Source organism: Cyclopterus lumpus, chromosome 6, assembly GCF_009769545.1.
Source record: "Cyclopterus lumpus isolate fCycLum1 chromosome 6, fCycLum1.pri, whole genome shotgun sequence".
NCBI lineage: Eukaryota > Metazoa > Chordata > Actinopteri > Perciformes > Cyclopteridae > Cyclopterus > Cyclopterus lumpus.
The window spans coordinates 8,993,002-9,017,857 of NC_046971.1; the positions used below are offsets into that span (position 1 = coordinate 8,993,002).

Consider the following 24,856-nt stretch of genomic DNA (forward strand, 5'->3'; position numbering starts at 1 on the left):
TCTCACAAGTATCTCCTTCATTGCTTCAGAATTGAGTGAAAACTGTCATTTCCCATATTCAACTCAACTGTTCAGGGACCACAAAACCAGCACCCACCATACAGACCTTTTTATATTGCAATTATGTTGCTAGGGAAACAGCTTTCGTCCAAGTTTACTTCCTGTCAGCTACGGCATGAACAAACATTGGAACAGCGGATACAAAAGGGCCCATTTAAAATGTGTATGCCGTCTCGTTTGAAAAGCTCCATAAAACGTTTTATGACACCTACTTATTTGAAGACCAAGCTAATTGCCTACATTCCAATCAATGGGAACAAAGAACTGAAATGGAAATGAAATAATTTGTCTTGAATTAGTTAGTCACCGCAGCAGAATTGCTTCAACAGGTGCAACTACATGCTGGGACAAGATGAGCGTATTGTTAGTTGTGAGAGTAAGAGAGAGTGGTACTACAGCAACTAAATGGCCATTATAGAGGCCTGAGGGAGGGATGTATCTTATATGTATCTGTGTTGTGGCTGTAACTGTTGTTTAAGTACAAGTTTATGTCTGCTACATGCTTGGAAAATGACTATTAATATACATAAAAAAATAAGACTGTGCCACATGCAGTGCCATAGTACCTAGCTATTCTAAGTGGGTTTTGAATATGAAGTGTGAATACCAAATTAATGTTTTAATGCAGTGCACATGGGAAATGGATGAGCTGCTCACAGCTCACAGCAATGCAATTTAATAATGTATGAATGGGAGTAAAGCAATTCCAGAACTGTGTAAACAAACAATAATCAAAAAAAGTAGTTGCAGTACTTTTTCAAGCCAAAGCTTGTATTGTTTTGGTGGTCCTTTGTGAAATGTGATGGGCATTTTCTCACATTTCAAAAAACCAAAAGATGAATCGATTAAACTCCACAGAGAACCAATAATGAGAACGACAACAACAGTAGTAGTAGAACAAGGTTTTGACCCACTAGCCTTCAGCAGTGCTGAGCATGCTCAGTAGGCCTGCCAGAGGGCCGGGCTCCTGATTTGTCCTACTTCTGATAAAAACCAATAATGTCATGGAAAGTTTTTTTGCCGTCATTGCGTGCGCGCGCGTGTGTATGTGTGTGTGTGTGTGTGTGTTCGAGTGTCACTCTGACAAAGAGTGTGTGACAGAGAGAAATGTGTGTGTGCCCTCAATATCGGAGCAAAATCCAATCTCGTCAACGACAGCCTCAAACAAATAACACCACCCTTGGTGATGGGTGGTATTGATCTGTCTATCATCCAGAACCTTAGCAGGAAAAGATATGGACACACTGTAGTTGGAGGGAAAAGCCACAACCACAATTGCAGCCGAAGGAAAAATAATGTAATTGACATGCATCGTCATAGCGACTGGGAGAGTGGCAGCTATGAACTGACACTGTAATGAAAAGCGATAAAGGATCTGTTAAGCTCTAGTTCCTCTAGTCCCCAGGCAAAGATATCTGCTAGCGTGAGCAGAGAGGCGAGGCAGCACGGCCTCACTCAGACATCGGTCCAACTGATCACAGAAAAGATGACCAACAGAAGTGGGTCAGCCACGAGTGACAGAACGAGATAGAGGGGGGAGAGAGAGAGAGAGAGAGAGAGAGAGAGTATGACTTAAGTTATCCGTGCTTGTTTTGCAAACAGTGTTTGTTTACACATAAAAGACTCCGTGCCTGTAATCACTTAGGGTGGTATTTACTGTGACATGAGAGTTACATGACAATTAAATGTACATTTGGTGATTACAATCCTAATTTTCTCAGGCTATTTTTTTATTTATATTTCGAGCTCTCTGGCAATAAGTGCAAAAACACAAATATTATCATCACCAGACTGCAGATGACTAAACAAACATTGCTTTAGCACATGATCCCGTCTACGGTTTCAGTCATGTGAAGTAGAAGTGAAACTACATGAAGTAACCTAGTGTGTTCTGCAGGCTACCTTTTGGTTGCCTTTGCTGTGCACTTACTGTCAGATGCATTATCTGTATTCAGTGAACCCAGTCAAATGGTACTGCAAAATATCAGCCATTGCTCAAACTTTACAGAAGACAGAAGTTCCATCTGTGCAGGCACAACAACAAACTAATCAGACGTCACGCTGAATGCTTGATCCTTGAAGAAATATATTGGCTACAGCTTCAAAACTCCAGCCCGACCGCTGTCTCGTCAGCAGGCCTAATCCAAGCTAACAGATGTACACAGAGAGGAGCAGTGGTGAACTTGAAAAACACAGACACAGGAAATGATTGTCATATGCATTCAGTTTCATAATGGCATTCGAGATATTTGAACTTCTATGTATGTATGGCTTCAAAAATAGTGCAGGGAGAATAACTGACGTACGACTGTAGTTGGACCACATAAACGCTTGAGTGGCCAGGTTTGACCTATTGGCTATTTTTAGTGTACGGTGCCGATAAACGTGTGGGTACTGCTAATAAATAAAATAGGAGCACAGGGCCTAAGTGCATTCATAACGCTGTCTCTCCACTGAGCTTTACCAAATGCTGATTTGACACTCTAATATAACACCCTGTTAAGCCACATTTGAAATGGGTCAATCAATGCCACTCTAGAACGAGGGCTGGGCGTGTGCAGGGGGAGCGCACGGCTGACAAATTGAGGACAGCTTTCAGTGCTGGGCAGTCAAGTGGGCCAGTGACTCGATGGGAGTCTGGCACGTTGGTGCATCTTTCCTCTCGTCATCTATCCTGTCAGATCAACGGCGTCTTATTATGAGACAGGCGGCATGAAGTATGACACTTTCCCAAACTTATATTTGCTCTATAAAAACAGACTAATCGCAGGGAGAGGCCAAGCTTGCATTACTTTTACAGGGAGTGTCTCCTCTCAAGTCACCCCCCGCTGCTGCTGTTGTTATAGGTGCAGCTGCATTACTCAAACCCTCTGAGAAAAAGAACAACAAGCTACTTCTGTCGAGGTTTGAATCCTGTTACTTTACAGCTCAGCACGCCTACAGCGCAGCAGTCAGAGCCAGCTCATTCATGACAACTGTACAGGGATGATATTGTTTCATACAAACAAGCTCCATGATAATCTGTTGTGAATTTCTCGGCTGCAGCCCCCTCCCGGGGACTGTCCTCTGACCAACAGCTGCATGTGTCAGGTGGAGAGTTATTAGGGGTCACAAAGCAATGCTTCAACTTCCTGACAAACACATATATTATAGGAAGAGGGGGGTGTTACTTGGAAAGACAGGAGAAAAAAAACAGAGAATGAATTGGGGGAATGGTTCAACCTCGCTGACTGAACGACAGAAACTAAATAAAAACTGACAAATGATGCCCACTTTTCCTTAAACAGGAGGTGAAACTACATAGAACTGCAAAGGAGATTAAACAGAAACGGTCTCTGCGGTAGCATGGGACACATGCACAGAACAATTTCCATAACAATTGAGTGAGCATGCAGCTGTGTGTGAGACAGTCGGGAGAAATGTTCCCTGTTGTGGGCCAGATTCTTCTGTAAACACCTCAAGGTAAAAAGCACCCAGTCATCCTCCTACTCTTGGCAGAGGCAAGGCTTTTTATTTTCTAAGTGAAACAAGCACTTAAATGCCACTTACCTGGATTGATGATGTAACAAGCACACAGTGTGTGTGTGTGTGTGTGTGTGTGGGGGGGGGGGGGGGGGGGGGCGTTAGGAAGAGTGTACAACATTTTCCGAGTCAAAGTACTGGAAACTCCTCCCACAGACAAACAGATTCATGAATCCATTTGCCACACTCTGTAATCTATAATTTTTAATGGAGCAAATCTGCTAACTATAAATGCAATGTCAACAGAGATGCTAAATGCTATGGACACAATCCAACACTGCCCTCTAAAGGCAACAATCGTTAGTTACACAGAATATCCACCGAACAGGAGACATATGACAAACATGACAATATAACCACATGACTCCAATAAGAATAAGTAACAGAATTTCAAACATTTTTACTTAATGCAACATTGGAAGAAATGGTTTCAGCTTAATATGGTTGTGCACTTGCAATACTCTCCGTTGAGGCAACACCCTCCTCCTCCCTTCCAGTGTCATGCAATAATGTAAAAAGGGGATTTACAACATGGACCATGTAATAATACAGTGAGGCCCTCTGCTGGGTCAGATCAGTCATTACACTTGGTGAGCAAAATCACTAATGGCACACATCTGACATCTGGTCTTAATCTCAATGCCTAATTCTCTCTTCCAGCAGCAGTCAGCTTCGCCTGCAGCTGGAAAAGGATACATAGAAAAGCCCTTTCCGGAGATGAGCAAGGGAATGCATGAAGGCGTGAACAATTAGCCCTACATAACAGGAGGCCTTGGATGATCGCAGTAAATCTATGCATATTCATCAAAGAAATCACAGAGGAGGAGATTTGTGAGCACAGCTGCTCACCGTTATGACTCGTCTATGTTTAGGAGCGAAGGCTCACAGACAGACGGACACAAATCCAAAAGCAGACACACCTTTTCCTTCATGCGCAAAAAAAAAAAAACAGCGTCTTGTTTACTTTTGGCCATTAGAGTTCCCACTAATCCGGCCATTAAATAAATAAATACATGTTTCATGGCATATTTTGAGCAAGTATAGAAGTGACAGTACAGCAAGACTTTCCATATGCAGATAGCGATCCTTTATGAATAATGATATTAGATAAGTATGGAAGTATCGTGCATACTGCTTCTTGAGACTTGAGGCCAAATGTCAACCTAATCATAAAAGTAAAAGTGGTATTTGGGATGCTATTGTTGCATGAGACAAGAGCACAAACTACAGCCAGAAAGCCCAAAGTACACAGGAACCATATTTTATACAATCATACTTTCATGCATATATAACTCCCACAGAGACAACGAGAATATTTAGATCTAAAAATAAGACAAATGTTTAAAACTCAATCAGACAATGTCAGAAACTAAACCTTGATCAAAGAATAGCCTACATTCCATTTTTGAAAATGTATTCAATCAGATGAGGAAACCTCAAAATAATTCAGATCAAAGTGCCTTTCATCTCCCTGCTGCACGCATAGATGTGCAACTCTTTCAGCTAATGGCCGTGCTGGAGGGAAATAAAACTGCGCCAGGGCTCAAAACTAACATTTAAAAGTGGTTAACAGGCTGGCAAGCAGAGGTCCGCTTTTGGTTGTCAAAACAAAAAATATGGTTGACATTTCTAGTCATCTTATATTTTGAGTAATTAAGATATTATGAAGTTACACAGAAGCTTAATAATACTTTTTAAAAATACATCAAATAAATAGATGAATATTTAAAATGTATTTATTTTAGGGTGCACATCTTGCTGTTTGCTGTCCCTCACTTTTTATATATGTTAAAAAGTGGTTGCCAAGGGTGCAACCAGGTAACTGTTACGCACATGTCACATACTGGAGACAATCAGACAGATTGACAATCAGCGCATGAATTGTCAAAATGTCAGGAGAACCTCCAAATAACATCAATTCATTATTCCGTTTTCTCTCCACTCCAGGAGCAGGTGTCACTGTTTCATTTTCACCAGCAGGTTCCTCCAGCTGCTTATGGGGTGTCATGTCCAGGAAACTGTAATGTTAAAGTTAATTAGTTTCATGTCTTGTGTCCATGTTGTCTCGTGATTTCCTGTTTTTATTTTGAAAGTCAACCCTCCTCTTGTTTCAGGCAACTTGTTCCTTCCCCTGTGTGTTTCCCCTCTGGTCTGATTGGCTGCCTCGCTCCTGATTGTTTCCACCGGTGCCCTCACCCTGTGTATATATTGTCTGTGTCTCCCTTTGTCCTGTGCCAGTTGGTCTCGTTTTTTGTGCCAGAGAACCAGCCATTTTCATGGAATTCATCAGTCACCAGATCACGATTTTATGTTACTTTGTTCATGTAGATTTTCTGTTTGTTTTTTCCAGTTAATTAAAACTGAGATTTTTGTTGTTACTTTGCTTTGAGTCGTGCATTTGGGTTATAGTCTTTGTTTGGTCATGACAAACAAAGACTAGAACCCCCCCGGCCAATTCTAACAAGTGGCCTCTCCACTGAGTCACAGGTTCACACCTCTGTCTCTTTTCAGTCATTCGTTCCCTGATAACCCCCAAAAGGAAACATCACATGCCTGAATCACCTCAAATAGCTCAATATAGCTGCTCAACATCAATGTACAGCAGCAGCGCCACTGAACTCCTCCACCTGTCATGAAAAGTGACACAAACTACTTTGAACTAAATCAAGATGTCTGCCGGTGTCCTCTTTCTTTCTCTTTACCTAAATCATCCACACAGTCAGACATAACAAGAGCGTCACTGCATCCTCTGAACCGAAGCTGCAGCACACGACAACCTCTATCCCTGGACCCTTGATACAGATGAGAAGAAACGAGGGATGTAATAGATGCCTCGTGTACACAATCCTTCTTATTATCGCATAAAGCTCATAGGCATCTATCTGCTTGCTTTATAAAATACTGGATTTCAAAGTGTTCGATCCCATTCTTACTGCATCCCACACAGCTGTGAAACCACAATATATCAGTGGGAGGCAACAGTCATGTAACACACTACCTGTAAACAATAAAGAGACTCTGAAACACTGATGTTCCCCAGGCCTCAGCTGTGTCGTGATATGTTGCCCATCGATATCACAAATAAGAGAGAGGAGACACGCTGCCAAGTCGACCAAAAGGCTTGCAGCCTCCAGGGTTTCCCAGCCAATCACACAGTAAATATGAAGCATTTAGGGGGATCTGTTGGCAGAAATGGAATATCCTATCTATCCAATCACATGAAAATAGGAATCATAGTGTTTTGGTTAAATAAAATAAGCATTTCATATCTACATACAAAGCAGATTCTTTCCACCGCCATGTTTACACACTGCACCTTTAACTCGGCTCTTCGTCCACACATTTTCTTTTCTTTTTCACAATAAAAAAAAAAATGCCAGTGAAGAAAAAGTATGAAAGCGTAACATGAGGTAGCCTCGGCTATGTTTTAATTTAAGTTAAGGGGGGTGAAGAACTGGCACATACTGCAGTTTGAACATTAAACCTCAAGCTATGCCACAGATAGTATTCATGAGAGAAGAATGGGTCCTACTCCAGACGGCAGATGAAAGCCAAGCCAATAGCCATCTTCCTCTCAACGTCAAATGTCTTGCAGGAAGAAATTAAATATCAACACAAAATACTCATTTTGATTTCCGTCCTCCTGTCATTGAATTACAACAGTTAATTGGAGTACTGCAGTAGACCCAAAGAAAGCCTCACACAGGTCATATTGAACTGGGACATAACAAAACACATGTAAACAGGATTAGCAGACTTCCATGACTCATGGATAATCAGAATTATCTTCTGTGTCGTTGTCTATTGGGTAAAGGCAGCATTGGGCTGTCCTTTAAGAGAGTGAGATGGAAAGGGCTCAGGTTCTGCTGACAGAACATTGATTTACCCTTCTGTACAAACTAGACTAATTATACAATGAGGTGGTAATCGAGATACACTGAGAGGGGCAGAGGAATTCAGTTATGTTTGTAGAGCTGCCCTCTAGACATAAGACAACTATTTTACAAGCAAGTACAAAACCTACACGGCAGCTTCAAACACGTGTGTTCCTAATCAAACAAATCAAAATACTTTGCACAAAAACAGCCCTCCGAACTAAGTTACAGTCACAAGAAATGTCATACCTTGTTCTGTCTGAAGTTAAGAAGAAATTCTCTCGCGGGAAAGATAATTTAATTTGTCAAACGCCGAAGGTAAACACAGCAGCTTACACATATCATTTGAAAACATTCACTGTACTGGTGCAAAAGAATAATGAACCTAAATGCAAACTAGGAAACGAAGGAGTGATCCACAGAAACACATGGGTACGTCCACATTGAAATGAGCAATCCTTCTGCCAACATAGCTCTTTGATACTAGTTGCAATATGATGTTTGATCACCTTGAGCAATGCTGTGTGATTCAATACCCCTATCCCTGTGCATACCGCCCCATTGATATGGGTGGTGACTGTTAAAGATTACATGAGCACCACAGAAACACACAGGAAGTAACAGGGCTGCCCACGTTTGTGACTGCTGCCGCACACGCTTTTTCCCTGGCTAGCCCTGCGTTAGTCAACCAACAACACTGCTCCTTTTCTCGGTAGACGCACTAATTGTTTGGTTTCTGGCGATGTCAAATCAGGTCAGTGTAATTATGCAGAAGGGGAAATGAGCCCTTGTACACCTTATCTGGAGGCAAGCAATATGCGTGTGATTAAGGTTCATTCTGTACAGCCATGGCGTTTCACATTGATGCCGAAGAAATAATGCACAATTAGCAAGAAAACTGAGGCTTAGCAACTCACGCTAATGCCAAAGAACCATGCAGCACTGCGCTCAGGTCTATTTAGTCCGTTTGTGTGCAGCGTACAAGGAGATGTGGGAGTATATGAATGAAAAGCTGGTCTAATTTACACATTCCTCTCTCATCTTTCCCTGAGGAAGGATCTCATCATGAGTCTATTAGTACCTCATTACTAGAACAGCTCTGTTGACATTGCTGGAACGCAACCAACTACCTCCTGGCTCAGTGTGGCTGCAAGGATTTACCTGAAGACCGCTTCATGCTTCGAGAGGAACAATATGAGACACGAGTGCTTGAGTTACAATGCTGTAATTGTTGTGCTTTTGAGTCACGCATCATCTGACATCTGAAACTCTGTAAACAGCACCAAAGTGCAGTTTGACTGAACAGGTTTCAGATGTGAGGTCATCATGAGGACAACAAGAGACATGCACACCAAGGCACACAGTGTCTGTGTTTACAAAAAGATCTAACCGAGCCTAGACTCTCTTGTCCACAGTTACAATTATCAAAGAAACATAAATTGGTCGTAATATCAGGTTTTCTATATTTTCTATAAGCAGACTTGGTTTAAACCGCTGGCAACTGCTCGTGAAACATGCAACACAATGTTCAGCTTTGATGCATCGTTTCAAAATGTCGCTCTGGAGACACAGTTGACTTCTAGCTTCGGGTATTTTTGTACACATGCTTTGGCTTTCAATCTCAGAAACACATTCTTTTCTTAAAATGTTCCTCATCTTTCATACCATTGATTCAATGAGGAGCGTCCCAACCAAGCCTAATAAGTGCTCCGACTGCCACCTGATATTGATGGTCCATGCAAAGATTTAACCGGACAACGCCTTTAAAACGCCTTCACAGCTGTATTGCTACAGTGTGGGACTAATTTGAGTCCTTCCTTATCTCTTATCAAGTTAAATAGCCACACCTGCACACCAACTATACATCAAGAGGAGCAGTTTGCCAATACAGTTAGTAGTAGAAATGTCTATCTGAATTCTCTATTATTGAAAGTTGTTGCTGGGGACTTAAAGATGTACAACCTATCTGCCAAAAATGACAACAAGTCCTGTCAGACACTGTGCTTGCGAGGTTTAAAAAAATAAATAAAAATGAACAGAACATGTTTTTGAAAACACTGCCATTTTGACTGTTGGTAGGGTAAAGCCAATTTTAAGTTTGGCTGTGAGCCAGCTTCAGCTGTGCTTTGGTTTTTGGCAGAGAGCAAACTTCTTGTGTACACATTGCACTGTCACACTGAATGACTAATGAGCCCTCCCTCCCCCATAAATAAACAATAAAAACAAATAGGCAGAGCGGCAAATCTAACAGCTCGAAGAAGATCTTACAGCCCACTTACGGCTTGTTCCAAATGACTACACAGAAACTTCTTATAGATTTGGGGAAGGTTTCAGATTCTTTTAACAAACAGATGCAGCAGAAACAGAAGTCTGTAGCATCGAGGACCAGAGCAAGCATTCATCAAGCACTTCCAAATGACACACTAAATCATGCACATCCAGTCTGACGAGGACTATAAATACTCAAAAAGACTTTTTAGTTATGAAGCTTCCCAGACTCTCACTAAGGAGCAAAAGTTTTCTGTATTTGTATTTCTGTAAGTCCTGTATTTTATTCGGAGCAATTACGCTGTGGATTTAAGACATTCAAAAAGATTGTCTGGCTGTAAGATAATTTGATACCTGAAACACATTGTGGGTGTATGAACCTAATAACTCATCAAAAGGATCCGATACTAAACATTTTTGAAAGGATCCCAACCAGAATAATATAGACACAAGTGTTCAAACTGAGACGACAAATGTATATCACAATATACTGTATAACAGACAAATGTGTTCACAATCAATATATATGCGAGAGCCCAAGGTACAAAACCTAAGAATATTAAAGTTACTACGAGGTAATACCAAGAGAAGCAGCAAATTAGCCCAATTCAAGAACCTGGAACCATTAAAAAAGTACTAAAACAATTAATTGGTTATCAGAATAGTTGCCGATTCAGTTTCTGTCAATCAATTAAAACACAACAACATTTTTATGCAATGTGACAACGTGTTTCTTATGTTGGTGCAAACAGGACAGGCACATTCATATCATGGCTCATCTCTCTGCCACTGTGACATTCATACCAGTTATATTTCTCAACCCTTCACAGCATAACACCCGCCCACACGCTCAATAAGGAGCTTCGTCAGTCCAGTGACAGGCAGCAATAAAGCTGTCGCAGGGTGCAGGTGTCTTGAAACGCTCTCTGTTCTAAATCGTGCTGCCTTTCACAAGAAGCCCAGAGACAGGGACATAGCAACCACAGCATCAGTCAGAGTTGAGGGTGTGTTTATCTGAACCACCGGCAGAGGTCTTACAGTGAAGAACGCACTGGGCTCCCCCTCATCCAGAGAGAGGAGGAGGAATGCCGCCACACATTAGTTTGTGAATAGCAGCACAGAGGTGGGAAAGCTGCATTTGTCCTTGAGCAAGTAGCGCCGATATTTAAACCAGACTCTTTGACTTCCAAGAGGCAATCGTCCCTCCTGCTGCAGAAACATATTGCAGAGGGCTGACAGCTGATTAGACTGATGGATCACTATGTGGTGCAACCATTACTACTGTTATGAAGCCCCTGTCAGCTCACTCTACTCACTCTCACACTCTCACGAATCCTCTAACTGAAACTCAAAGCAGGTTGCTGCACAGAGCTCATATGGAGTATTAAGTGATCGGGTTGATTCCACTGCACCTACTCTTTAAGGGATTACCCAAAGAGTTGTTAACCGGCTAAGGCAGAGTGATGTTTTGAGTTGTTGTTTCACGTGCACGTGCACTAGCGAGGTGTAAAGTGGAACACATTTCTGCAGACTGCAAAGTGCTGTAACAGGTGGTCGTGGAAACGTGTTGTAAAAGGTGGAAATGCATTGTAGAAGAGGAAAGTAAAAAATATATCAATATATTTATACATTCAAAATATATAAAAGGAAAAGATTTCCAAATATGTTCAGAATAAAAGGTAGGTATGAAATTAATATAAAGAAATATTCTAGTGCTTTATCAAATCCACTTCAGCAAATGGATTCTGACAAGAAGGGGAAGATGGAAAAAAACGGATTCCTCAAATGTTGCTTCTGCTACAGAAAAAGAAAACCCAAGCTACCAAGGATTCAGACGAACATCCGAAGCGAGCGATTGGGGTAACGTCCCAAGCAGTGATGTTCTCTTCCGCTATCTGTGAGTCACCTGACCTCAAACAGATGGCGAGAACTCTGGGAAGCAGAAAATATAGGGTTTGCACATTTAGTGGTTTGGTTGCTGGACATACAGCTTGTGTTCATTTGTAACGGGGGGACAACTATTTTTACAAGTTTCCTGTGACTCTAACCGTGTCACATTCTTCCGATGGTAGCTCCAGTGATGCCATTAAGCTTGTGAGAAACACAAAATGTACAATATAAATCACAGCAGGTATTATTCAATGAGACTTGGCATGGAGTTCAAATATTTATTCAGGCAGGGACGGCCAGAGCCGAGGACCGAGCGAGGGAGAGGCCTCTGACAGCAAAAGAGTCCCTACCCAACAGCTGAGCAATAAATGCAGTGTATTATCCGATCACTGCCACTGTCTGTGCATCCCTCCCTGTGCCCAGAAAGACAGACAAATCTCCAGTAACGCACAATACATACACAGATACTGTCAGGATGTATCGTCAAATTACTTCGAAATATCTATAAACGGTCCGATAGTACTAATACATCTCGGAGATCGTGGTACTATTTGAAGCAGTCGTTCTGACCCATGGCTACTATTTATATCTGTCAAGTGCCCCATCTAGCAGCAGGATTTACAGTGCGCTCGAGGGACGATGGGCCTCGCACTAAACCACATTCACACAGACATACGAGAGGCCCGATGAGTGGCTGTAAAAAGCAGTTTCACTTTGGATTGATGTTAGTTGGGAATATCTATGGAAGTCCTTCGCACCGTTTTAATATTACATAAGGGCTCTTTAGATGAATGGCTTCCGCAGGTGCCAGCACAGAGAGAGAGAAAAGGGAGCATAGACTCTAATATTTAAGGTAAGGGTTATCAAAACGACATATGTGGTAGCCGGACACTTATTTTCAATTACAAAAACTCACTATTGTCTGGGTCTTGTGGGCAAGAAAACATCAAACGCTCACACCTCCGGAGTCAAAAGCATTTGTGCTGACAATGAGCTCAAGAGACGAGAATTGTGAGAGGATTAAAAACAATGTCCTGCTGATAGTATGCATTATGTTTCGCCTGAAAGACAGGTACTGGAGAGAGGCAATTGTGGGACATGTGAGGTCTGCAAGGGGAACGGTACGGCTGACACTGTTGCCAGGAGAGAGATGGGCGGGAGTAAGCCAAAGCCACAGGAGGGTACGATATTAATCCCTCCACTGCTGCTGCTAAATTGAAATCTTGGCAGCAACCAGTACATCAGTATAGCACTACACCCTTTATTCAATCTTCTGGAAGAGGGTGAAACGAAGACACGCTGAATTATATTAGGAAACCCTTTTTTATGAAGAAGGTGTGGGATCACTGTGAAAGCAGAGGCTTGGGATCCTCTCACTGCGCAGCCGTTGCAGAGAAAGAAAAGGAGATAATGGATAAACGCGGATAAAGACCAATTCAAGAGGCTGAATTTGTAACAATTTGTTTCAGGAAGCCCTTTGTGGACATTTTAACATGACGCTCCAAAAGCTCACAGCTGTAGAACATCTGAGCAGAGTGACGGCTTCCAAAAGCTCTCTAATCATCACAGACCATCTGTAAAACCACTGGGCCGTGCACTGTCCACTAGACTGGGGTAGGCAGACAAGAGAAACAGAGGGAGAATGAAAGAGAAAGAGTGAGTACTGAGTAGGTGTATGCTTTGCCATTTTAAGAGCTTAAGAGATACCCTTCGCCTACATCACAGAGCATATTGTGCAACCAAAGTAAAGGAATCCCATTAGCAAATACAAGTTGCTTTACACCTGCAGTTGCACTGATCAGCCCTTGTTTTGCCTCTACAGTATCTTGCCATGAGCAATGTAATGGTTGCAAGCAATTTGGAGTTCCTCAACCAAACCGTCCCTTTAGAAGCAGTGAGTCAGGCTGGTATTGAGAACATTTGACTTCAGAGAAGAGCAGAGAACCGCCAGCATACTGAAGACGACGATGGCTTAAGATCACGTATGCTGCAAAACAAACTTTCTCACTTTCTCCAACTTTATATCCCTCTCTACTTTCCAACTCTATGGATAAAATATAAAAGGTAAGTGGACTTAATGAGAGAGAATGCAGAATGAGGCTTAAGCAGCTGGGAAAGCAAAGCAGCTCCCCCTCGGAAATATAAAATAATGAGAAATCAATTGGATTCATTCTCATTGTAACACGGCGGGTATACCGAGTTCTTTCGATTGTCGACCGAATGATGTGTGGAATAACAGCAGACCAACAGCACGACCCCCCTGAAGGCAGCTGTCCCCAGGTTCAACCATGGCACAACATAAGCAAAGGACGGCTCATTGCAGGTTACAACAGGGATTACTCAAATTCAACAGCTCTATCTGCATTTAAATCAAAGACACCACACAACTAAGAGGCTTTAGGACCAAGGAATTAGAGTAGGCTGCATGCTCCCCTACTAAACACAAAAGGTATACATTTTATATACCATACATATTCTTTAGTACTGGGCGATAATCATAGCACAGATGTGGAGATTTGAGAAAAGGTGCATTTCGTCAGAGAGCGCCTCAGCTTCAGACAGAATGCACCTTTTCTCAAATGGCTGTCAGAGGCTGTTGCACACTGGGACAGCCAACCATGAATACAAGTAAGACTGATAGCAACTGGGCCCACTGCAGAGAAAGATCTGTCTCTTGATCCCGCCTTGCCTTTAGTTTTCCTTTTGGTCTGATGTGGATTTTCACTGAGAAACTGTCTTAATCAGCACCAGGGGCAGTCACTGACATTCAAGGATCTCTTACACATATGTTCACACACACACAACATCCATACACCAAGACACATACACGCTTTTCTTCCAGTGCTAGCCAGATGGCAGGGACCCCACAGAGACTGAAACGCGTGAGAGCAGCTCAAAGCCCGAATAGCTGTCTGTCTCCCAGACAGCACTCTGCCCTCAAAACAGAGAGTTACGGAGCTAGAGACGGGGATGATGTACAGCAGATCCAGGTCCACTAGTGGTTTCCCTCTTAAATCACATTACACACACACACACACACACACACGTGAGCTGCACGAGTGCCAAGCACTGACAGAGTTTTAGTGAGTCAGCAGCCACAGCCATCAGAGCCTCCCCCTGCCAAGGGGGCGAGTAAACACTCTCAGAGCTTTGCAGTTTGAATAAAGCATTGTCTCTGGTGTGCCATTTGTTAATGTTATCCATGTGTTTTGGGAGCCAGCACTTCTTTTCAAACATACCGTTGCATATGGGCTTCATCATCATGATGAGCACCAGGATTATTTCACTGAATACTGACGGCACATTATTCATCAGAATTCTTACATTAAATCTGTGAATAATAATAATAATATATTAGATCGGGGCAAAGATCCGAGGTGTATTTCCTTGAGAGTCCATTACTCTCCATGAGATAACCCAATGCAATGTTTCCCGTACACTCTGATATTTTCTCAAAAGGTCACTTTAAAACGTCCGTTCATCTTTTGAAGTTTGTTTATAGACGTTTGCGTGTTGATTTTCTTTGGGCGCTCACATTTCCACCAACACTCAGGTGGGAATGAGGCGTCTTTGCATTGGCAGAGTGGTGAGCAGTCCAGTGTGCCACACACCTCTCACCTAACGTGTGCCGGGATAGGCTGCGGATCCAGCAAAACAAATGAAATAAATTAGCTCTTCTTGTTGCCTTTATCAGAAATCTCTCGAAATATTTCAAGATGCTACCTGCCAGGAAATTTGAGCTGAGAAAGACAGAGCCCGACACATCTATGTGTGAAAGTGGGCTGTTTTGCTGCTGATTAGATTGAAAGAAAATGCAAAAAGAAGAACATTTGTGAGCGTTGCCCTAGCAACCCTGCACAGAATAGGGTTAATTAGGTTTGAGGTTGGTTTCAACAGTGGGAGTTAACAAGTAATACTGTATGAAGCTTAAATATTGTTGCCACCTTTAGGTTACTACATCGTAGCCTGTAAAAATGGTATACTTCTGCTTTATTAGCCAATAACAAATATACAGTATAGTCAGTTTCTGCGTGTCCCAAAATGTCACTATGTGACGCTTATGCTAAAGATGAGCCATTCCATAGAATTAATTAATATGGTTATAGTTTTGTGCAAAACTTATTATCACATAAGACCAATATAAAATATATATAGTCACTGTAGGACCTGGCCGAGTTACAGAGAGAACATAAGTAACATGCACACTGATTTGCAACAGTGGTTTAACGATTTGAGCTATTCCTGAGGTGTCTCAAGATGCAAGATATTCCACCTGCCAGCTAATCAGCTCATGGCGTAAAAAAATTATCCCTATATTGAAAATGTAGTTCCATGACACCGAAGGTTACCCGTCTAGTGACAATGCTCTTTGCTGAAGCTGCGATCATGTTTTGGAAGCAGAGGACACTGAAATCACAGCGTGATAAGAAAAAAAGAAGAAGAAAAAAGCCTTGTGATTGGTCACAGCTTTCTTTTGACTTGAGAGCACTTGATCCGAGTTTAATTAGGCTTTTAGTCAAATTATGATCTTTAAGGGTTATACAGCCATTATTTTGCATTTCATTTTGGATTCCAAATCCAAGAACTTGGTCACCTCTCTCACACATCACTATAGTGACTGGATGTTCAGGGTTACATAATCAGGTCTGACAGATGGCTTTGCGCACAGATAAAAAGCTTGGATTATTCCCTGGAGAGAAGAGAGAGCCTTTAATGTCTGCCATTACTGTCAGGTATGGAGGGGTCTGTGACAAATATGGACGGGCTCCCATGGCGTTTGCCCTGAAAGGTCAAAAGCTAAACTCTAAGCCACCGCAAACCCACGCAGACAGAATTAAGCACCAGTGTGAGCTCATTCCTCAGATTGTCCCTGAGCATTGGGGATTTTCACTCACTTTAGCGGATGCCACTCGTGAAAATGAAGACAAATCCCCTATGCTGTAAGTCTAATCCATTCTTCAGATGTCTGATAAGATGCCTCATTTCACTGATGCCCTGAAGTGTCAGTCTCTGAAATGTGGGGAACTGCAGAGGTGAAACTTAGAAAGAAAAGAGGCAAGAACAGAATCCTTGGCTTGGACAAATGGCATGAAAAGTGACACTATTTGAATGCTAATCGTAAACTATACATTTAGTATACTGAAAGTGTCGTGTATCCCTGTAATTGTCAAACATGACAATGTGTGATGTGAAGAGAGTCAACAGAGAATTGTTCATCCGACTCTGCAGGTCAAACTGCCGTTTCAGCATCTTTCAATGTTACTGTTCTGGTTCTCCGATACTCCTACTTGAAACTGCCTTCAAAGGACAAAATTAACCAACAGAAAAACAGAGATCCACTAGAGAGATCTTCTCATAATTAGCTAAATTTCAATTGACATACTTTCCTCTATTCTGATGAATTATGCAGCTTTGGAAGTGAACTGCCTCATAAATGTGGTGATTGCAGAGCAGACGTGTACAATATTTATGTTTAAGCACTTTATACTGATGAGCACTCGGAAATGACAAATTGCCCTCAAAGGACGCGGCCAAAACGTTGCCAAATGAAATATTAATAACTGTGCAATAATAAAGCAAGACTTTTGGTCTCTAGCATTGTGAGGGGTCAACCTTCGAGCCTACTACTGTAATTATTACTCTCTCGTTAGTCTTCAAAACAAGATGTCAGCTATTTGATTGAGAAACCTACAGTAATAAGTTCCCTTCCTTTTTCAGACAGAATAAATGAGACAAGAAGAATATCAAACAATGAGAGGGAACTGCCAGGAGATTTGCAACTGTCTTTGCAGAAACATTATTGTCACCTCCTGGATCCACGAGGTGACAGTTATAATGGATTTAGTAATTAGGGTGATCGCTCTCCGATCAAAATATTAAGCCTTTTGCATCAAACTGATTCTACCCCGTTCATCCTCATTCACCCTCCTGAAAGGTCGTCACAGGTCAACAATCCTCACGAGCAGACAGTGACAGACAAACATTTTGACAAAATGCTGGTTCAATTGCCCAAATCATGTTCCCCCATCTTGTTCAAAATAAAGCTTAACTTCAAATGTGGAATTATGTGTAAGATAAGAAAGATAAAATGGGGGGAAAAAAAACAAATCTGCCAGATGGCACCGCCTCATCAAAACGCTGTTTACGTCACAAACAAAAACAAACTGAACAGATACTGCACTCTGCACAGCCGTAAAAATGACCACAAGACCCAAGAGTGGGTTCCAGAAAAATGGTGTCCAACTCTCCATAGAGAACGCTGCACAGAGCCGATGCAGAAATGGCCAGTTAGCTGACTCATCGACGACCAGAAGGCAGCAGCAGCAACATGGCAGCCCCTCAAAAGGGAAGCCAGAACATCTCAATCACACACACACACTAGTGGCTGGCTGTTAGTTTAGGAAGCAATTTGATTATCAGCAGATTTTGCCTTTTTAATGTCCAGCATGTTTAATTAATTTTGGGAAAGTGTTGAGTGTTGTAGTGGATTTTATATACACTTGCACATGTAGATAAGAGAGGTTATGTTTTAAATTAATACATAAAGAAAGTTATGATAATTAATTTGAGGAATATTCTAAGGAATGTATTATAAAGCATAAGAGAGGATCACTGTTTTATTATTCTGTTTGTTGATGACAAATGTAATGATTAATTGTATGATGCATGAGAATGAATTATGTTTTATTGTTTAGACAATAGTTAAAAGGGATGTCGATTGAAACCTGAGATGTTGCTTTTATTCTGAAGGCAGGATAATAGGTTTTATTCTGAAGGGTAACTTCCTGTCCTTGACCGGAAGTGTGAGCTTTGACCCCGCTAGCTTATCAATTGGAGGCATTCTTTGAAGTGGCCAATGGAACTAACCTTCAGGTGTGAACCTTATGTCTTATTCGCTGGTCAGCAGCATGCTGTGTCTCTGAAAGGTATTTGCATGAATACCTCCACTAACCAATGGGAGCTTAGCTCAGCGAATGGACTGCGAATAAAACTATTACGGGATGACGCCAGACAGAAACTGCTGGCTAAGTCAGGAGACTGTGGAAGCGAAGCCATGCGAGCGCGTCCGGGCCGGGACTGTATGCATACAGATGACTCTTGTTTGTTATGATTAAATAATGATTATTATATATCTCTGGCTTCGGAGCTTCTTCTTCCAAGCACCAGGCAGCTTGAGATTCTCTGAACTTTTACAAAAGCCAAAACCTTGATTGCACTTTATATTTGATTAATGGTGCGGCCCCAGCTCAGCTGCAGATCTCTCCACAGACGTGTAGTTCAATAAGATACTGCAGGTCTCCGAGCTCCCAACTCTCAACAAAAAGCCTCACAGTTTCATCTGAAGGAGAAAGTGTCGGTCACTTGTGGGGAGTGGGGAGTATTGTTTCAGCTCTGGGAGGATGGAGTTTACTGATTTATTGCCAAAATTCAGCAGTTGAGACCAGGGCCAAGAAAGTTCAATATATTATGGCTAATGGGTGGGTGCTATTGACCCGTTACTCTCTCCTCAATGAGCCACAGCCGATGGGAAGACACAATGCTTCTGTGTCTGTATGTAATCGATATGTGCTCTTCAGACAAAAAAACAAACATTTTACAAGCACATTTGTAAAGAAAAATGATGTCTGCCCCCGGTTAATAGTTTTCAGATTCACACCTCCTCATTATCTCACTCTCTGTTAGTTTGACAGCAAGTTGACACATAGTTCCCAGAACTAAAAAACGGTGTTGGCATTGGGCCACCTGCAAACAAGCCAGCAAATCAAACGAGGCTGCTCCGTCGGAGGCGAGCAGTGAGCCGTGACTGATTCAATTAACATCTGCGCTGACCTTCACTCAAAACTCACAGTACCAAGAAATAATCACATCTTGTGATGGGCCATGCGTCTAGTCAACGCCGCCACACCGACAACCTGCACCTCGGCCCGAGGACAGTCTGCGTCAACACAATCTGCTCCTTGATGCTCACACGGTGGAACCCGAGTGTAACAGCCAAGACACACATGTGAATGGGCCAGATCCTTTCGTTGGAAACAGACCCGAGTCATAGAAATTAATCAATGAGCCGGTCTTTAGCTCACAAAATAAACAAAAACAAGAGGACTGTGTTGTTCTTGTTGTTTTGGTTTGGAATGATTTGATTAAAAATGCAACAACAACAACAACAACAAACTAAACTTGCAATACTAAATTGATGATGAAGTTAGTGTAAACCATAAGGCATAGACTGTCATCAGGCTAATGGCTTTGGAGAGTTGTCAGAGGCTTTTATTGGCAGCCTCACATGAAGACTTAAAATGTCCCGAGTATGGTGCAAGGCAATTATCACATAAACTTGTCAACAGATCTCTATGTCAAAATGAAATTGCAATGAAATTACCAGGCATGGTTTCACATTTTTAACTACTCCACTATATTAGGCATGGTTTCACATAGTGGGCTATGTGAAACCATGCCTAATATAGTGGAGTAGTTAAAAATGTGAAACTGGGGTTTCTCATTTTTAACTACTCCACTATATTAGGCTCTGAATTTCTCATTTAGCACCCTTAAGTAAAGCAACAAAGAAATAACTCATGAGCCAGTCCCAGTAAAACAAGACTGGGGCAGCGTTGGTACAATTATCTGCATTTCACCCACAAAACCTGCAGAAGCTAATATTCCACCCACAGGCAGTATGGAGTGTGTTGTATGACTACAATGATGTGCTATGGACCCATTACAAAAGGAACTACACTAACTGCTTCCTTGCAGACACACAAATAACACCGGGGGTCCTCTTAACTGAGCAGTGTGGTGCACCAGCTATTACATGGTTGCTGTAAATGATCCGATTTAGTTTGTCAAATAATCAGTGAGCTTCCTATTGCTTAGATTGGACTGAGGCAGATTCAGAATGTAGTTATCACACAATATTACATTTGATTAATGAATTATCATAAGCTCAGCCACTACTGAATATACAGACAATATTAGATAATATATTTATCTTTCAAGGTGTGCTTTGAAAAAAATGACATGATCGGAACTGTCCATATGTCCCGTTAATCGGTAGTGTACACTCTCTTAATCCTCAGTGTACATGTGTACGGCAGGTTCGTCTTTCACGTACGATGCAGTGACCTCTATTGACAGCTACGCTGTTTGTAGAAGATACAGTACCGGGTTTGGACTAAGACAAAGCTGCAAATCCATCTGAAGCTCAGGACACAGCTGATAAATTAAAATGAAACTTCAGTCTAAAATGCATCTTGCGCATTACACAAATGTTTTGTCACCTGCCATATGCAATCTGCACACTTTGTAGGGGACAACGTGATTAGTGTATCACTTGTTTTGCAGAGGGCACCGCTGTGTTATTGGACTGCGCCAGAGTCAAAAGGGATCCACTCGCGAATGTGGTCGGTTTTTCACTGATACGCCGTGTTAAAATATACTGGAATATGAAATGACTGCCTGGCAACCTGCCACATGAAGCTCCTCAAATTCACGAGGAAGTCAAAGACGCAGAGAGGATTCAGGGAGGACAATATGGCATAATATCCTAAATTCGTATCGTGCAATGCTTCGTGCAACGTGCATGCAGAAACATTGCTTGTATTTTGACAGAATAATTCACAGGCAACATATCTGTAACTGCTGTGTGAGAGGAGTACTTCCTGAGGACATGTATAATAACTACAAATTCCAAGTTATATACTTGTTATAAAACATTCTGAGGACAGATGACAAATCGGTGCTGACTGAATGACAATCTCTTTTGATCAGGCGCATGCATCAGGCAGCCATGGAGGAGGGAGAGGAAACATGTAATGTACTGGGCTTCAGAGCCTGTGTAGCGCAGCCAACTAATGTAATTCATGTAGATCCTGATCATCAAACATAGAGGGGCACAAACTGAACACATCAAAGGGCTTTAGTGGACAAAATAATAATAACAAATATTATTATTATTATTATTATTATTATTATTATTATTATTATTATTATTATTATTATTATACACATTTTAGTTATAGAGTACTTTTCAGGGTATTCAAAGACACATTCAATAAGTTAAAAGGATCATGAACAACAATACACAAAAAAAAAAATAACATATATAACACAACACAATGACATGGAGGACAATGGACATTTCCTCCTGCCCACATAGAGCACTCGGGAGAACAAATTAAATGGAGGCACACTTTAAATAAGTCTTTTGAAATATCCTGTAATACTGTAGGTTGGCATGTACCTCAGAATTTTATTCCAGCATCTACTGAAAGCCAGTGTCAATTTCTTTTTATCTGAAAAACAACGAGGGTAGCTGTTTTTGACAGATTAATAACTGTCAGAAAAAGAGAACACATTCTACTTTGGCTCAACTCTCCAAGTAGGCTAAGCACTGAGCAGGGTAAGTCTGAATAAATAAAAACAACTTGCAAGAAGACCGCAACCACACTTTGCCCGTGTCTGTTTATTATTTGCACAATGTTTCTGTGTAATCATTAACTTTTTGCGATAGGCTTCTGCAGTACAGAAATGGGGAGTGATGGTTCCAAAAGTACAGCCATGCAATCTTTACTTCAAATACAAAGCATGGTTTAAGGAGTAGCCCAAAACTTGGACAAGTTTTTCCTTCAACCAAAGTGACAACAGCAGTGATAAGTAAATGCATCCTGTTTTTGATTACCGCCTGCTGCACTCAATGTTAGCAGCTTCTGGTGTTATGAAGGGAGTGTGTGTCATGTGAGGCTGTCAAACTCACTTGATAAAGCATCGTGCACCCTCGAATGTATATCCTTCTTCCCATCCAGTGGGTAGGTCTGTGAGAGAGGGACAAAAACATGTCAACAAACAGATGTGTGTATTAAACTAAGTCCAGCCGTGCGCTCCCAGCTGTCAATCCAAACGCCGATATTCAGAGCTGCAACTCTGATTAAACTTTTGGCCGATTTTGAAAACCATTTAGAAATTTGATTTATCGTTATCATTTTTCAAGTAAGACTGCCAAACATCTGCTGGTTCCAGATTCTCAAATGTGAGGCTTTACTGTTTCTCTTTTACATAAATGTTAATTAAATATCTCGTGGTTTTGGACGGTTGGTCGGACAAGTTAAGCAATTTGTATCCTTCGCTTTAAGTCTTAGGGGTTCCAACTAACTCTCATGTTCACAATTGATTAACGTGTGAATTGTTTTCTTGATCAAGCAATACATTGTTTTTAGAATTGCAGAAAATATCAAATCAGACTTTGCTAAAGCAGTCAAAAATCAAAATGTACCCAATTTACCATCAATCACAAAAGTCAAATAAAAGCAGAACATCCTCTAAATGGATGGGCTGGAATAAAGACTCATTTGGGCTTTTTATTTGAACAATGACAAACCAGTAATCGATTATCAAAATATTTGCAAATTAATTTGCTGCCAATCAACTTAATCGATTAAAATCCACTAATTGTTTGAGCTGTAACAACTTCGCGCTGTGGGGCATTTTTCATTACTTTTGACATTTAGCCTCCAGACTGAAATGATTCATGGAGGAAACGTTGGTCGCAGCCCGACTGAGATGCAGCAGACACTCAATTCCATTAGTGGGAAAGCTGTGCGGGGACTCGTCCACGGCCAGTGGCACGTCACGCCCCCGGTAGCACACACTACGGGGAGCGGTGTGTGTGTGTGTGTGTGTGTGTGTGTGTGTGTGTGTGTGTGTGTGTGTGTGTGTGTGTGTGTGTGTGTGTGTGTGTGTGTGTGTGTGTGTGTGTGTGTGTGTGTGTGTGTGTGTGTGTGTGTGTGTGTGTGTGTGTGTGTGTGTGTGTGTGTGTGTGTGTGTGTGTGTGTGTGTGTGTGTGTGTGTGTGTGTGTGTGTGTGAAGCACAGAGCTGTTTGAAGTGGCCGACGAAGCTAATTGTCTCAAGTAAAGCTCACAATTCAAGCTCCTGTTGCAGTCTACCTGTCAATCTGTTCACTGGGCGTGTCGGACCCGAGCCGTTAGTTTATCCACATTTTAAATGAAATGCTTCCTGAAATTAAAAATACATGGCGTTGGTTGTAATGAAAAGTCGCCGTTTTACGACTTCACGTCGAGCTTCAAACTGAACTGAGCTGAGAGGCTCGCGAGGAAGTGGCACGAGCGGGGCAGAGGTGGGCATTGCGAGGGCTCACTTTACACGGAACCAGTGCCACCGAGACACCCAGCATGGATGTCACGGTGTCTCTCTCTCTCTCTCTCTCTGCGTGTGTGTGGGAAGTATCGCTATGAGGGAGTTGGTCAACAGCAGCACATGACGGCGGACACGAGAGACGTGAAACGTAACACAGAAACTTGAGAGCCGTTAGCTTGACACCTCACCTGGGGTTTTCCTGTGCCCGGTTATTACCACCTCGCCACTTACTGGATGCAGCCAGGTTGTACTCTTGGCTTCCTCACTGTTGAGAGAGAGAGAAGAAAGAAAGAAGAAAAAAAAAGAAGGCGAAAACACGTTCATTATTACACGGCGACTTTGTTCCGAGCCGAGAAACGAGAAGCAGGAATCACTTGAGGCGGTTTTTTTTTCTCCCCGAAGGGGATAGTTACTTAATGAAGAAGACGCGTCCATCCCGAGTAACCCCGTAACTCCAGGAAGAAGGGAGACAAGAAATCCACTCGGGCTGTAGATCCGCCGCCATGTCTGGCTGTACTGGATGACAACCGCGCGACTCCGCTCTCGCGCAGGCAGGCAGCGCGTACACGGGAACCATGGCAACGGCGGATTTGTGAGAGGCGGGCAGGAGCGGAGGGGTCGGGCCGACAGGTAACGATGGGCCAGTGGCCGTGGGGGGGAGATTGACAGACATGTTCAAAACGTACATCATATTGTTGTGGGTTATTATAAGAGTTCAATTAAAACGTGTTTTACCTCTGCTGTTTGATTGTGGAATTAATTGTATTTTTTATTTTCGTTTTACTGGTCGTGTTATTGTTCCCCTTTGTGGGGTTGTGGATGCACATTGTCTCTAAACAAAGGCATCTCTCTTCAGTGTGAACAAACATGGGGGGGCAGGGCCAGATTAACCTGCCCGGGGAGCCCCAGGGCAAAATTGATCCGCTGGGCCCCTGAAGGCCTTCTTTTTTTTTAACAGCAGACATTTGGACTAGTAGGAAAAGCACAGGTGTTACTTATGACATTAATGATGGTTCCTTTGTTCAAGTGTCCTGCTGCCAGAGTGGCGGTGTTGAAAAGGAAGAAGCTGCATAAGCCTTCATTTTTATAA

The 24,856-nt window shown here is 42.1% G+C and overlaps 1 protein-coding gene across 6 annotated transcripts in view; it reads right to left on the reverse strand.

Moving 5' to 3' along the window:
• LOC117732283 (pleckstrin homology domain-containing family A member 5-like) overlaps window positions 1–24,322 on the reverse strand; it is a 71,078-nt gene extending 46,756 nt beyond the window's left edge. For all 6 annotated transcript variants that reach the window (XM_034535139.1, XM_034535137.1, XM_034535143.1 and 3 more), the window contains exons 1-3: window positions 24,180–24,322; window positions 23,955–24,031; window positions 22,369–22,426 (exon numbers count right to left, since the gene is read on the reverse strand). In XM_034535139.1, the coding sequence (XP_034391030.1) occupies window positions 22,369–22,426; window positions 23,955–24,031; window positions 24,180–24,271 (227 nt within the window). In that variant the 5' untranslated portion in view covers window positions 24,272–24,322. The remainder of the gene's footprint in view (window positions 1–22,368; window positions 22,427–23,954; window positions 24,032–24,179) is intronic.
• Window positions 24,323–24,856: the final 534 nt, after the last annotated feature.